The 16,582-nt window shown below is 41.1% G+C and overlaps 1 protein-coding gene across 1 annotated transcript in view; it reads right to left on the bottom strand.

Annotated features, from left to right (window-relative positions):
* Window positions 1-14,285, bottom strand: part of LOC103531561 (SH3 domain-binding glutamic acid-rich-like protein) — a 29,208-nt gene extending 14,923 nt beyond the window's left edge. The window contains exons 1-2 of the mRNA XM_030469549.1: window positions 14,121-14,285; window positions 7,165-7,350 (exon numbers count right to left, since the gene is read on the bottom strand). Coding sequence (XP_030325409.1) covers window positions 7,165-7,350; window positions 14,121-14,165 — 231 coding nt within the window. The 5' untranslated portion in view covers window positions 14,166-14,285. The remainder of the gene's footprint in view (window positions 1-7,164; window positions 7,351-14,120) is intronic.
* Window positions 14,286-16,582: the final 2,297 nt, after the last annotated feature.

The raw sequence follows: 16,582 nt of genomic DNA, 5'->3' as shown, positions 1-16,582 counted from the left end.
ACTACCATTTAAATATTAAAATAAAACTTGCTGTGAGTAACAATGCAAAATAGGCCCTCAAAACCCTGGACAGCTTCACGACACTAATAATGAAAGTAATAATAGTAAAATAATAATATTAAAAATAGTAAAAATAATAATTAAAATAATTATAAAAGGCAACAGTCAATGTAATAGGACAAGTGAAATTACAATGAGGAAACTGTTTGTTTTAAAGGCACGCCTGTTAGAAAATGCAGTTACTTTTCAGGCAAACTTAGCAAAGGGCTGTGTTGTCCCCTCTGACATATACATACCAGCCAAAATATCTTGACCACATGTGAACCAAAGTACTAAACCATGTTAAATGCTCATTTCCTCCCGAGTGCTAATAGAACTAAAAAGGCATGAGGGATCCTACAATCTAGAGCTTTTATGGTTTTTACTGCATTAATCTGTGCAATCTTCCTGTCAGTTAAGGAAATTCTGCTTTCAGTAGTTTGTTACTGGAATAATCATAGAATCATAGAATTGGCTGGGTTGGAAGGGACCTCAGAGATCATCAAGTCCAACCCTTGATCCACTACCGCTGCAGTTACCAGACCATGGCACTGAGTGCCACATCCAGTCTCTTTTTAAATATCTCCAGGGACGGAGAATCCACTACTTCCCTGGGCAGCCCATTCCAATGCCTGATCACCCTCTCTGTAAAGAAATTCTTTCTAATGTCCAACCTAAACCTCCCCCAGCACAACTTAAGTCCATGCCTTCCTGTCTTGCTGAGAGTTGCCTGGCAAAAGCGACCAACCCCCCCCTGGCTACACCCTCCTTTCAGGGAGTTGTAGAGAGTGATGAGGTCTCCCCTGTGCCTCCTCTTCTCCAGGCTGAACAGCCCCAGCTCCCTCAGCCTCTCTTCATAAGATATGGGCTTTCCATAACATCTTAAACAGGTAAAAATGAGCATGTTTTTGAGATGTCAACAGAAACTCACTTCACAGCAGCTCTGTTCAGGACAGAGGACTAAACGCATGTCTGCTGAGTCCTGGACCGACCTCATCTTGACCAAGTAATCATCCTCCCTCTCATCCTCAATAACTCCAAAAATAGAGCCTGTAAATAATAAGGTGCTGACTCATCCTTGAAGCTTCTTGGTAAATCTGGGTTAGGAACCCAGAGCTGTTAGGAGCTGTTTTATTGTGTTCTTTTAGTAGTTCCAGAGAATCAATTGTTGTAATCCTAAGAAAAGGCTGGGATGGATGGTTTGGAAGTCACCTTAATATCAACAAGAACAGACTCAGTGACAATTCAGTCCTGTTTGGAAGTAGCAACATAGCTTAAAAGACAGGATAAATGACATCCCATTTTACTGATTTATCTAAGGGACAAATGGCCTTTCACACAGCCTTCCCTGAAGGCAGGGGAACTAAGTTTAGGTGAAACCTCAGAGTGCATTTTGCCCTAACCAGGCAGAGTCCTGCTGCTGTTCCAGGACACCCATTTCTCAAATCACCTCTTTGCTGTTTTCATGTTGCTGTGGGGTTCTTCTTCTTATCTAACCTGTCTGCCCTAAGTATTTAATAGAGCCAGTGTCTGAAACCTAACCCATAAATTTTGGGGAGATACAGCATGTAAAACATGAGGATTTTCTGCAATTCAAAAGGCTGGGATTGGGCGTTGGCCTTTGGCAGGCCACACAAACACAGGAAAGGTGCGTGTTTTTTCAAAACACATACTCAGAAAACAGCTTAAGCAAACTATGACACAACATGTCAACAGCTGTGAAACAAAGAAAAGACTGTAATAAGGAAGAGTCATGAAGAGGACTTGAGATTTTATGGTTTGTTAGTTCCTTCCTTCCCAGAAGAAAAGCATCAGACAGCAAGTGTACTAAGAATCTCCAGGGACACATAGCTTTGTAGATAAGCAGACCTGAGGGCACAAGGAAGGTGTGCAAATGACCAAATGAACTCCTTATCAGCAGAGGATACAATCTGCTGTTGTATCAGGTACACTCTGGCAACTGATAGTGTACAATGAGATCCCACAGTAAATGGAAGGCCACTTAACCTTGTTTACACTGATCAGGAAGCTATTATGCACTTGGTGTGGGGTAAAAGCATGATTACAGGGATCATCAGATAGTTTTGGCATTGCACATTTGCACTCTTACTTTTTTAATGGTGACTTGTTCACATTTCCATTTGCCAAGTGATCTAAGATAAATGTTCCCAAGGCAGAAAGAAAGAAAAATGAGCAGTAGAAATTTATTTCACGTAAGCAATAATGCCATATCTCTATGAGAAGACACAAATGATCCAGGAGGATGATAGTGCTTTCATTTAATTCACTGATTTCAAATATAATTGGAAAATGTATTAAAAAAAATACTCCATGAGATTTTCTTTCTGATACAAGTACAGATGCACATACATGCTCTATGCTATCATCCTTTGTACGGCCACTGTGGAAATGCCAGACAGCAAAACAGAAATCTCCAATTGGACATCAGCAGAAAGTTCTTCCCCAATGGATGGCACCGGCTCAGAGTGCACAGAGAGAGGAAGGAAATGCCATCCTTGGAGACTTTGGAAACTCAGATGGTCAAAGTCACAAGCAATATAAGCTAATTATTAAGTTATCCCTGCTCTGAGCAGCATGCTGGGCTATAGACCTCCAGACGTCCCTATTATTTCTGTATATCTGATTTTAGTAGTTATGTGAAGCATCAAATAAAAGCCTTATCTAATAATTCAGAGATTCTTAAAAAAAATCTGTACATAGGTATTTTGTCCTATGCATTTCAGTTTACAGAGAAAACTAGTTTTCAGCTTACAGAGAAAACCACAATTTTATATTTTAGTTCTTTCCTAGTTTTCTAAGGGTTTTTGTTAAGCAAAAGCAATGACAAGAGCAAAAGAGCACTCAATATATTTAGAAAGTGACACAGATGCAGACATCTGTCTAGACATGAGCAAAGAAGCATCTTAAAAATATCAAATAAGAACATAATTGCCAACATTGATGGATTAGAACGGATACTTGAAATTGGTGCTTTAGCCAAGCATATGAATGCATTTCTAATCTGTTTCTTCAAGTCAATATCAAAGATCTGAAAGAAAAATAAGATTCAAGCTATTTATCAAACAGCCCTAAGCTTCTCTGACCCCAAAGAAAAGCTGCTCAGCATTGGCTTATTTTCATGAATGCATCTGTAAGGAATCTCTATTTTACAGTATTAAGTTAGGAAGTGAAGCAGCTCATCAGGGTCAGCCAGGAGATGTGGATACTTTTATGTACCAGGAGAAAAGGAGATTGGCAACATGATCATATTTACTTGCTCATGAAAACAAACAAAAAAAAAAGCCTCCTATCTCTTCCATTATCCTCTCTTTTCCTATTCCCACCTCTAAGAAACCTGCTGAACTGCAGAAGAGAGGACTGGGGAAGATCTCAAAGGACTAAGGCAGGAACCACTACACTATTCCCAATAGATGTTTCTCAAATCCGCTGGCAAGGGTTAATTAATTAATTAATGAGATAATGAAACAACCTCCCAAACAACCTCCCACTGATGTTTTTTTCTTGGTTTTTGGTTTGGTTTTGGGGTTGTTTTTTTCTTTTTGAATGTCTGATTAAATTTCCTTTGATTAATTTTCTGCTCATTATGTCTCATCCCACCCCCAGTGAGCATGGACCAGAAGATATTTTACAAAATCCTAGAGCCACAGGATAATTCAGCTGGGAAGAGAGACCTCAGAAGCCATCTCCTGCTAAAAGCAGGGTAAATACTGAATTCAGATTGATAATGAATTTCTCTTTGCTGCAGCTTTTAAAATATTTCAAGGCTGTAATGACTGAAATATATTTGCCAATGAAAATGCAGCTTACACAAATTCTCTGTTCTATGATTCTAAGTGTCTCTCCAAATCCTTCTTTCTTGGGGTGAGGAAGGAAACCTTTTACCTTGAATTTTCATGTCCTCAAGGCCAAGGCTGCCAGGCCAGCATGCATTTAACACATCCACACATGCACATGTGTGAATGGGAACCAAACATAAAGGACAATCAACAGGAAGGGAAATGAGAGAAGAAGAGTGATCTGAGCAAGGAGAATGAGAAGAAATTAAACATGGTAAGTCTGGTCTAAAAACAAAGGACTACCTGGGACTGAGGAAAGAATAAAATAAGAAGGAAGGATTAAATTACTTAAAATAAATAGATAAATAAATAGTTGTAAAGAGTTGGCTTGTTTAGTATATCAAAATGAAGAGTAAAAGAGGACATGATTTGATTCTCATTTACAAATACAGTGGGCTAGAGCTCTTTAAGCTAAAGGGGGATTCTGGCCCAACAGGTATGGGTATAAATTGGCTGCCTATACCAGTCTATAAATTTGAGGGTTTCTAGACACCATGAGTCCCTTGAAGACTGTACTAACAAAAAGCAATGTATTTTAAAGGCACTTTCATGAATCTAGGATACTGGACTGGAATCCATAATTCAAACAGAGCTTTGCAATTCTTAGTCCTATTTTTCATGAAGTGGCTGAAGACAAAAGATGTGGGACACAGGAGGAAAAGTTAAGATATATAAAGTAAACCTTAAACAGCATAAAACAGTTGTCAATTTCAGAACAAGGGGTTTGTTGGACCTGTACTGGGTATGGAGGGAAGTAGAATGCAAATCCCCAGCTTTATATTATAGACATGTTGCAGAACAAGTTCCTTGGGGGAATTTGGCACCAGTCTGCCAGCCCAGACCATGTTCTCAGTCCCATTTTCACACTCAGTGTGCAGCCCCCTTAAGGGAGGAGAAGGGTAAGGCTCATGTATCAATACAGATCTCCTTACCTCATTTATCTGGAAATAATGAAATAATATTAATGAGTCTTTGTATGCACCCACTGGGATGATTAGCTCTCAGCTTTGAGAGCTGGGTGCATTAGAATTCTGGAGACTTTTAGATTAATTGTAAACTTGATTTAGTTTTTAAATCAGTAGCTACAATTCCTTACTGGACCACTTTCCATGTGGAGGTGTCTTTGGAAAGGACTCTTTCTTAACCTGAACTTATTTCAAAAGGCAAATTTTTTTGCTTCCTGAAATAGCTTCAGACATGGAGTAAAATGTGTATATTTATCATTTACTGGCAAGGCTGACAAGCTGCAATGCTTTGTAAGGCAATTACTCTTTAATTCACTACATAAACTCTTCAGGGAACCTCAGAACTCTTTATTGCAATATAAGCTGCTGCAATGAACTCTAACCTACCAAGTTCTCTTCTGAGAGTTCTATGACAAAATAAGGAAACAACTGCTCTCTGTTATTTGTGCTATCAACTTTTGCTCTGAGAGCACTGAAGCTAATTCTAGAAATTTAGTAGCATGTAGATCCCTTCTCTCCCAGCCTTTGCAGTCGTTCACACCAGATTTCTGGAGTAACTTAAGACTGGGCTCACTATGTGATCTGCGTTTCAGAGTACTTTGCAAGTTCATTGCAGAGGTTCTTCCAGGGTAGTTTCCAGTTTGTATTTCCATCCAGACTATAAGCAAAAAACAGTCTCAGATATTTCTTTTGATTCATGAGCCTAATATTCATATTGGTACAGTATTACCTATCACTGATTTAACAAACTCTTTCAAAAGATATAACCTGTAACAAGGTTATATATAACAATATAAAACATCTGATGAGTGCCACAGTCTCTGTCATGAAGAGCTGGATATTTGCTGAACAAACAACATAATTTCAATAATTCAAACCACATGCTAGAACTATGGTAATAGCCAATTGTAATTCCTATTGAATTTTTTTTATCATGTAATGGAAAAGAAGGATTCCTGTAAACAGCCCCTGGTGCTTCCAGACATCTCCTTGACTTCCTCTGTTTGACACTTCACTTCAGAGAAGTCTGTGTCAAACAAACAGAATATCAACACTCACCACACAAAGTTAACTGAAAGTTAAGCCAAGTGAAACACAGCTAGAGATATTAGATCAGCCACACCAGGAACTCCACTAGGCTTGAGAAGCTCAGTATTGTCCAAGTGCAGCTGAGCTGTCTTCATCACCTGTAGTGAAATGAGGCAACCAGGTGCCACTAATTGCCAGGTAATGGGCTTGAGCTTGTGTCAAGCCCACCTGTGCCTGATTAGGGAGGGCCCCCACTGTGCATGAGCAGGACCAGGGGGCCAATAAAAGGTGAGGCCTGAGACACAAGCTCAGCTCAGTCCTGAAACTCACAGTCTCGGCATGCTTGGCTTTAAGTGCTGCTTTCAGCACTGCAGGCAATTAGTGGCACCTGGTTGCCTCATTTCACTATAATCACCCACACTCAGCAATCCTGAGATACTGTGTGAAGAAGCCATGGTTTCACCAAGGCAGTACTGCTCCCTGCCTTTGGTCTTCAGGAGGGAAGTGAGAGTGTAGGCAGAATGACAACAGCAAGACAACTTGTGAGTGAGCTACACAGCAGGAGGTAAGTGAATAGGGCAGAAAAACACAGAGCTCCTTACAGGCAGTAAACTCCACACCTTGCAGTGAGATCAGGGTCCTGCATAGGCTCTGGGTCTGCAGTTGATAATCCACAGTCTGCTCTGAGCAGCTTCTCTACTCAGTTTTCCCTCTATGTGTACTTTTCTTTAATATTTTGTTTCATTGATTTTCTGTGCCTAAAAAATGTTTTGTAAGAATTGTTCTTTTAAAGTAAATCTCAAATTGTCTTGAGGAGCTTGTCTGAAGTCACTTCCTCCTAGAAGGCTCCAAGGAGACCTTATTGTAGCCTTCCAATATCAGAAGGGAGCCTACATGAAAGATGACAATGGGCTTTTTAGGATGTCAAGTAGTGACAGGACTAGGTTAATGGGTTCAAACTAGAGGAGGGTAGGTTTAGATTGGATGTTATGAAGAAGTTCTTCACCATGAGGGTGGTGAGACACTGGCACAGGTTGCCCAGAGAGGTGGTGGAAGCCCTATCTCTGGAAGTTTTTAAGGCCAGGCTGGACAGGGCTCTGAGCAACCTGATCTAGGGGGAGGTGTCCCTGCCCATGGCAGGGGGACTGGAAGTGGATAATCTTAAAGGTCCCTTCCAACCCTGAAAATTCTATGATTCTGTGATAAAGGAAAAGAGTCATTTTCTGTGAAAGATGACTCTCTAAAGCTATTTAAATTTCTAAACAGTTTCTTACCCCACAGTATCGCTCCTCGTTGAAAATCTGTGGTGGGAGGGGAATACCATTCTGAGGCTTTTTTTCACCCGGGACATTCTCTCTCATCCATTTCCTGTTGTCTTCATCACCTGCTATGTCCATCTGCTGGAAGTCAATCTTGTTGGCCTCTAAAAAACCCACTACTTCTTGCTGTTTCTTTTTGATCTGGTTAGGAAAGAGGAAAAACAAAATTTCTTCTTTAGAAAGACATTTGTTTCTAATAGCTATTGACATTACAAGCAGAGCTGATGTAAGTATGTCAAGCCGGACCTATTGTTCAAGTAGCCCCCAAACTTTTTGAAGTTGACATTAAACACTGCTTCTCAGCACCCAGACCACTGCCATTACTTCCTTATTTCCCCATCTTTTTTTTTTCCTCCCTAGAAGCAGTGACACCTCCATCTAAGAAACCAGACTCAGCAGGAAGCCTCCTACTCTGTTCCCAAATCTGTGAGTGTGGTGTACAGATACCTAAGATAATCCCGCTTAATGTCAGAACAGATCTGAGAATGCACATATTCTCCCCAAAATGTAACAGTCCCCTTTTTCCTACTCACTTCATGTGACATTTAGCTCTTTGTCAGCCACATGTTTCTCTCTATCCCTGTTCTTTAATGAAAATGAAAGCTTGATTAAGATCCAGTGCAGCTTAACTGCTGTGCCTGAGTATTTCCCACATTACAGAATGACGTTCCAGTTGGACCCAGAAGAATACATTACACACAAACAAAGCGTGTTACACAGACCTTGTGTGCCAGCTACAGTTGAGTCATGGCCCTTATTCCCTTTGGTGTTAGTATTGTATACACCTAGGATGCAGGCATTAACCTTGCAATTTTTCCCTTTGCTTTGAAGAAATAATACTTACTATAATTCTCTACTAAAGGAATGCTACATTTAAAGAAAATCACCGTTTTTCATATGGATAACTTGCCTAAGAGCTGCAAGGACAAACTTTAGCCCTGTAAGTATTGCAGCATCTGAAAATAAGGACCATTTGGACTGATCTGTACAAATTCTCTCATGCTTCTCTTTGGTCACAGACAACTAAATTACTCCCCAGCGCAATCACATCCCGGACGTGACTCTCGTCTCCTCCCAGTTATGTTACTCTACACAGCAAATTAGTGTCCTATATAGATGTTAGCTAGAATGATGCATCAAGGTAATTTTTACAAGCAAGACAGCATACGATTTGAAATCATGTCTTCTAGAGATCAGATATCTGAAAAATTAGTTGGAAGTGACAGCAAGCTAGTGGAAATGAGCCTGAGACAAACAATAAGACAAGAAGTAATTAATGGATTATGTATTTCTGTAACCTAATAACCTCAAAAAGCTGAATTAGTGTGATATCCTATTGTACTGGAAGAATGAATTTTCATAATTAAGGATAAAATTTCTTTTTCTCATTTGTGTAAGACAGTATCTGTAAAACTATGCTTGCTTATAAAAAACAACAAGCATGAAATCCTGTATAATTTTATGACAACATCAGAGGTTTATGGTTGCCTTAAAAAAAGCCCGAATCACTTTCAATGGAAACACTAATCTGAAGTGTTTAAAAGCCATGCAGCTTATTTACAGTCTTATTCTCACTTTTTAAACAAAGCTCATTTTCTTAATGTTTCTTTTGCATCACACTTCTTTTCAGAATACATTCAGGTAGGTGTCAGAAGGAATTGTTTGAGGGACACTTCATCGGAGGAAGTGGCAGGATCTATAAATGGTTAATAAAATCTGCTTGAGCCAGTACTAAACGTTTCACCACGTGCTCTGAAAGCCAGTGCTCTCAAGTGCTGTCAGCTGCAATTTCAACATCAGCTTGTCCCTTTGGACACAGGCACTGAAGTAGATATGGCTCCTGGAACAGATAGTGCCCCAGAGAGATAGTGCCTCTGAGGAGATAATAGAAGCAGCTACAGATTCTGTGCTCCACTGCTTATGGCTGTAGCCATGACTTTTAGAATTAAACCTGGACAAAATTTTTTTCTTCACCTTGAGGTTCATAGTAACAGAGGATGCTCAGGCAACACTAGGAATGAAAGAGGAGGATTGCATCAAAAATGAATGCTGAGGAAAAATAAAAAGTTACAGGTAGTTATGCCTGCATAAGGAAAAGGCAAGGTGCCTCTCATGATGATAACACCAATAAACCATGCAGAAGATGTAGGTGGTCTTAGGGCTGACAATTACTAGGTTTAGACAGAACAAAAGACTTGGAACACAAGGTAAGTATGAAAATGTAAAGCAAGCCTCTGTAGTGGCTGACACTATGTAGCTGGGCAACCAGAAGAAATTTTACAGCAAACAGCATTCAGAGAGGGAAATATTCCAGGATGTAATGAACAGAGGAGATGCAAAGACTTTCCCAGAATGGATGAGACTGCAGGAGCTTGTTTGTGCCTTCACTTGTGTTTGATGGGATGGTAAGAATTCAGAATACTTGGGCATAGATTCCCTGGAAAGTGGTGGTGAGCAGGATATTATTTTATTAATGCTATTTTCTCTTTCATAAAGCTTAAGTTTCACCATCCTTACCTGCTTGTCCCTTAAAATAAGAATAAAATTACTTTAAATAAATATTACCTAGATAGTGTTCAGGAACTACAGATAATATTATTTTAACCTGATACATTTTAATTTTACAGTTAAAATTTCACCATGTTAAATTATTAATTTAATATTGGTTTATTTATTTTATTGTTATTAAATTAATATTGTTAATTTTACAGTTGATTAATATATTTTACAGTTAAATGTTATCATCTATATCCTCACAGTCCAGAGCATTCACTTTGAGCAACTGCTGCCTGTGGCAGAAGCAAAGAGCACAAAGTCACTCACAAGAAGAGAAACACTAAATGTTAGTAGGCAGAGGTGCTGCAGCTCTTGGTTCTAACACTGCATGGACAACCTATTGCTAACAATTATTCTTGTTCATCACACTTCTGGTTTGGCTTGAAATTTGAGTTCAGGTTTATCAGTGGTCAGATTCAGACGACAACCCCCCTACCCTGTATTTTAGAGGACATAATGCATATTGTCTATGCTTTCGTCAGTCTTTTTGAGACTTACAGGTTTGAAAGTGGGCAAGTTCATAAAATGCCACCAAAACCACCAGGAATTAAAGGATTTTAGAGGTGCTCTGAGCATGCAGAGCAGTAAGCAAGACTTTAGAAGATTTCCTCTGTGTTAGACATGAACCCTCTTTCTCCTGTGATCCATGTTAGCTTAGAGCCTTGCAGAATATTACAATTTTCTAGATACCTCTGTGGTTAGTAACAAAATTATTTTATTTTTTTATCACTTCCTTCAAACCAACCATTTAGTAGTTTTTAGTGCTAGAAATAAGTGACTTCACTTCGTTTGCCTGGATGAATAGTTCAATTGCTAAACTTGGAGCAAAAAGAGTATAAAGCTGAACCCACTTAAAATAAATTTCTGAATCTCTGAGGGGAAAAATACAGACTGCAGATTTGCTCTAGAGCCATGGTGAATTATACTTTTCAAATGTCTGATCCAGAGCAACAGAATATTACTGGGTTTACTGTATTCACTTTCAAGAAGTATTTATTAATATAATAACCACTTGCAATTAGTAGTGTGACGGTAGTACATAAAACATAAATGTTTTCCATTCTTTACCAATGATCCTTTGTTGATTTACACCAGGTGAGGCTGAGCCCATCTTATATTGAAATTCAAAATGACCGACATGCAGTTGGTGGAGACCAGGCACACTGCAGAGAGCACCAGTGCTATGAGGGCAATTTAGACTTTCAATTTAAGCTCTTCAAGGATTAAATTCCTTCTTCTCAGGAAAAGCTGTACAAGGCTGATAGAAAATTTGTTTTTAATAGGATTTTAGTGATACATCAGGGTATTTGCTTGTGCCTTGCATGAGTGAGTTTTATTTTATACATACCGAAACTCATTAAAGTGTCATTGGAAGGATACCTTCCATCCATGTTAATCAGTAAATGTGTCAAACTACTCCAGCTGAACATTGTGTTTACTTGGCATTGCAATTACATGCCAATAATCCAAACAACATGATGCCTCTGAAATTGCTACAGCTACGCATGGGCCCGACACACCAGAAAGAAGGAAATAGAGAGGGATATTTCCATGTAAAGATGCCATAACCTTCTTTCCACTGTACGCCTGGGATCTCCCTGACAGCTTTTGTGGGCTGAGAACATACAGTTGAGACTGGCATTAAAAAGCTGGTGGTGAGTTGGTGACTGATCACCAGTGGTGTTCCCCAGGAGTCAGTATTAGGGTCATTCCCTTTAATATCTTTATCAAGTCACCTGGATGAGGGGATCAAGCACACCCTTAGCGAGTTTGCAGATGTTTGTGCCAAGCCGGGAGTGGGTGTTCATTTGCCAGAGGGTAGGAAGGTTCTACAGATAGATCTGGGCAGGCTGGATCAATGGGCTAAGGCCAGTTGTATGAGGCTAAGCAAGGCCAAGTGCCAGATCCTGCACAACAACCTCAGACACTACAGGCTTGGGGAGGAGCAGCTGGAAAGCTGCCGTGAGGAAAATGACCGGGGGGTGCTGGTCGACATCGGCTGAATATGAGGCAGCAGTGTGCCCAGGTGGCCAAGATGGCCAAGAGCATCCTGGCTTGTATCAGAAGTAGTGTGGCCAGCAGGACTAGGAAAGTGACTGTCCCCCTGTTCTCAGCACAGGTGAGGCTGCACCTCTAATGCTGTGTTCAGTTTTGGAACCAAATTTTGGACTAAGTTTTGGACTTCAAAATGTTGGAGCGAATCCAGAGGAGGGCATTAAAGCTGGTGAAAGGTTTAGAGCAAAAAGCCTTAAGAGGAGTGTCTGTGAGAACTAGAGTGCTTTAACCTGCAGGAAAGGAGGCTGAGGGGAGACACTGTCCCTCTCCACAGCTACCTGAAAGGAGAGTGTAGGGAGGGAGAGGTAGGTCTCTTCTTCCTAGTAACGAGCAAAACAACAAGGGAGTTGGTCCCAAGTTGCACCAGGGGTGGTTTAGATTAGCTATTAGGAAAAAAATTCTTCACTGTCTGCCCAAGGAAGTCATTGACTTACCATGCTTGGAGGTATTTAAAAGCTGTATAGATGTGGTGCTTGGGGACATGGTTTAGTGTTGGACTTGGCAGTGTGCTAAGCTAATGGTTGGACATGATCTTAAAAGGTATTTTCCAGCCAAAACAATTCTATGATTCTATGATTCCAAGCTTAAAACCTGCTGCAGCTCACTGGCATTTGTTATCTAGTAGCAATGCTTTACAGCTCAAAATGGCCGAATAAAGCTTACATGTTGCTCAGTGTTTGGTGTAGCATACACATCCCTTGACTGCCATCCAAAGAGGAAAGGATTGAAGTTATAGCTGCTGGCTGGAAGGAGATACAAGCAATGTGTGCAGCAGAGGAAAGATCTGTGTTCAGCTAGTGCTAAATAGGCCTTAATTGCAGAAGAGATCTCTGAATGTCAGCACTTAATCAAAGGACTTGTACAAAACTGCCTTGCTGAACTGCAGCCCCCATCCTATACCAGAAGTGGCAACAATTCTTGCCTGAGGCACACAAGGCCAGGATGGGCCCAACACACACACACAGAATGCCTGCAGTGGGATTTCAGTCCTTGTCACAGCTTTCCCCAGAAAATGCAAGACTGGCAAAGGAGGTAGGGGCAAAACTGCCTTGGTCACCCAAAAGAGGCCAAAAGGGGAGACCAAACAGGAGAGAAAAGGCTGCCAAGGAACAGCAGGTGGAGGTTTTAAAAGCTGCTTGAGAAATAATTGCCAGAGTACAAAACAACAAACCTGCAGCTTCCAATCCTCTCTTCTTTTGCTGCCTGGCATCTGAGGATTCTTATTTAAAAAGGACTGGTAAAATGTCAATAGCAAATTTAGAAAATCAGGCTCAGTGACAGGCTGGCGAGACAAGCTGATGCGAGGACTGCAAAATCCCTCAGCCGTATTCCATTTCGGATTTAAGTGAATGTCCTCCGGTTTGTTTTCTGGAGACGGCCTTTGAACAGGGGGTTGTTTTTGGGAACCTTGCAAATCTGGAAGCTTCTTAAAGTAACGGAGCTAGTGTCAGAGAGATGGAGATGTCATTACAACTATGTGCAAGCACCAGAGAGTTTGTTTCGCCATGTCACTGGGACCCAGTGACTGCCAAAGGAAAGCTGCAACATGAGCTCATCTGGGAACTGGATATAAAAGGAAACAGTCCTTTCCCAGTTCCCACCTCCCACAGACTTCCAACCTCCCTACTATTCTCATGCCCTTCCCTTCAACTGATACACTGTGCTGACAGCTACTGCAGTAGATCTCAATACTAAAAAATCATTAGTACAGCATTTCAAGAGCCACAAATACAACAACAACAAAATAAAGACCCCAAGGAAAAACAACAACAGAACCCAAAAATCTAAGGAAAGGGAAGAGTGTGGGGAAGAATTCTTTTCTCCATAGCTTTATTCAGCTTGCTTCAGCCCTCAGCTTTTTCTTAGACAGAGTTCCCATTTTACAGAGCAGAGTCCTAAAGCCTCTTTCAAAGACAAACACATTAGCTTCTTCTGTATACAATCTACCTTAGCTTTTGTGCAAATACAGTATCAACTTTTTCCTTCTTCAGTGAATATAAATTGCATATACTTTTTCAAACAGTAGGAAATCTAATAGTAGAAATAGTAGAAAATCTGATAGCTGTTAGATAATTTATTTGTAAATACTATACCTGTAGTAAAACCTGGCAGGCAAGCAAGCCTGCATTAACAGGAATTCTCTACATCAGTTCCTGCCAACAACAAGGTGTGCAATACAGACAAGAAGAAATCCAGTGGGTTTTTTCCTGCTATGCAGCTCAGGCTGTCCTAGGATCTTCTAGGCTAATTTACCAACCTGATCCCAGCAGAAAGAAGAGTATGTTAAATGAAACACTTACCGCTGTAGACCCCGAGGATGTGGCTACAAAGACTTTGATCACCATGTTGACACTGAAGAAGAAGAATCAGCAGAGCACGCCTGCTGTCCTCAAGCCACCACAGTCCCAAGAGGAATCCAAGTGTTTGTCAGCTCCTGGGCTTACCGGGATCCTAAATGGATAACCACCCTCCCTGCCCCCTCCCCAGCAATCCAGCAGCTTTGGCCTCTCCCCTGGGTCCCAGGTTTTCCCATTCCATTGGCTCTTTGGTATTTTGGGACGAGGGGCCAGTAGAGGGATTGGTTAGTAAGAAAAGCCATAGCAAGGGGTTTGCACCTGCCCCTGGCCTTATTGCATTAGATTGACAGGGTGGCAGTCCAAAAAAGGCAAAGGAGAGTAATGCACCAATGAGACAGGGCTGGAGAAATATTTGGGAGAGGGGGAAGGGACAAGTGAGAAGTAAGAAGGGACAGGGAGCAGGCAAGTTAGTGCTGGGGACAATCACAAAGCCGCCAGGTAGCGTTTAATGTCGCACGGGCACAGCCGCATCCTGCAGAAAAATCTTGCATGGGCGCTGCAGCTACCTCCTCTCCCAGGCCACAGCAAGGAGGCTTCAGGGCTGTAGCTGCAAATTTTACATTATCAGAGTGGGGGGAAGGAAGGGGAGGGCAAGGGGAGTATGGATGCAGAAGTAATTATAGCAGAGATCATAATGAAATAAGCCTCAGTTATGAACTGTCTCAACTTTAAAGAATTCAGGTCACCCTCCACACGGCAGGGCTCAGGCACTTCTCTGAAATAAATATGTCAGTGCACGTCCTGACACTGAGGAGGGTGGTTTGGCTGACTCCAGAACCTGTTGTATTTTCTCCTTGCTTTTCCATCGCTGGTGAAAATTGCCACAAGCCGTAAGGTTAAGTCCAGATACTTGGTAAAAAATATCCTATTCTTCTGTGTTATCCAGGCAGCTCTTTCCATCTCATTGTCACCTTCTTCCCTGGAGATGGTTACAATTCAGTGGCTGCCTGGATGTATTTGGTTACAGAGGTCTTCAAGCATGAAAGGTATTTTAAGAATGTTAAACGGTAACAGATTACTTTCAAATTTTAAGGACTAAGTTTGCTTCTATTGGAAGTGATCAACATGCCATTGAGCTCAGAGAAGCTGACCCTGTGTCAGAGGTGAAACTGTCCTAGGTTTTAGAAAGTGTTCATACATATTTCAAATGTTAGGATTCCATGTTGCTGTGTGTAATCCTGAAAATACTTACAATGGAATATAGCACTTTCTTTCAAGGATTAGGTGGGACTGTATGCACAGTAGTAAAAACACACTTGAAACTAAGTTTTTTTTTATCTATGCAAACCAATACATGAAGCTGGAAATGTAGTATTCCATGTATGGAGCAGATATCCTCAAAAAAACAAACAAAAAACCAAAACAATTAAAAATAATGTGTGGTGTTTGCAGTGTTTACTGTGGCCCACTGACTGTCATTTTTCATTCTTTTGAGAGGCAACAGGAGGTCCAGCAAAAGAAAAGCCTGTTAGAACTGGGTATTTTCAGAGTATTTTCCTTGAAACCAACCAACCAAACAAACAAAAAAACTCCGAAGGAGCAAACAAACAAAAGCCAAAACGAACTAAACAACCAACCTACCTTAATGCTGAAACATGAATTATAGCCAGAAGTTATTACTCTTGCTTCTTTCTCAGGGGATTTTATTTCTAAGTGTAACCTAGTAAATTCAACAGAAATGACTGGCTGTTTGGAACATACCATTTCTGAGCACGAGTGCTCTGAACCAGTACAAACAAAGCAGGCAGCAGTCATGGGATTCAAAGCATCCTGGTCAGCATTGCAGGTACAGTTGTACCAACAATTAATACTCAAAGCAGAAATATTTGCACCATCAGACACCCATGGTTAGGACTGTGACAGAGAATCATAGAATCATAGAATTGGCTGGGTTGGAAGGGACCTCAGAGATCATCAAGTACAACCCTTGATCCACTACCGCTGCAGTTTCCAGACCATGGCACTGAGTGCCACATCCAGTCTCTTTTTAAATATCTCCAGGGATGGAGAATCCACTACTTCCCTGGGCAGCCCATTCCAATGCTTGATCACTCTCTCCATAAAGAAATTCTTTCTAATATCTAACCTAAACCTCCCCTGGCACAACTTAAGACCATGCCCTCTTGTCTTTTTGAAAGTCGTTTGGCAAAAGAGCCCAACCACCCCCTGGCTCCAACCTCCTTTCAGGTAGTTGTAGACAGCAATGAGGTCTCCCCTGAGCCTCCTCTTCTCCAGGCTGAACAGCCCCAGCTCCCTCAGCCTCTCCTCATAGGGTCTGTGCTCGAGTCCTTTCACCAGCCTCGTTGCCCTCCTTTGGACCCACTCCAGGACCTCAATATCCTTCCTAAACTGAGGGGCCCAGAAAAAAAAGAGCTGCCAACGGATGCTCTCCTGCTCTCCTGCAC

The sequence above is a fragment of the Calypte anna genome, chromosome 1 (assembly GCF_003957555.1).
Source record: "Calypte anna isolate BGI_N300 chromosome 1, bCalAnn1_v1.p, whole genome shotgun sequence".
Lineage (NCBI taxonomy): Eukaryota > Metazoa > Chordata > Aves > Apodiformes > Trochilidae > Calypte > Calypte anna.
Note: the sequence above shows the minus strand (reverse complement) of the source record. Positions and strands in the feature narration are given on the sequence as shown.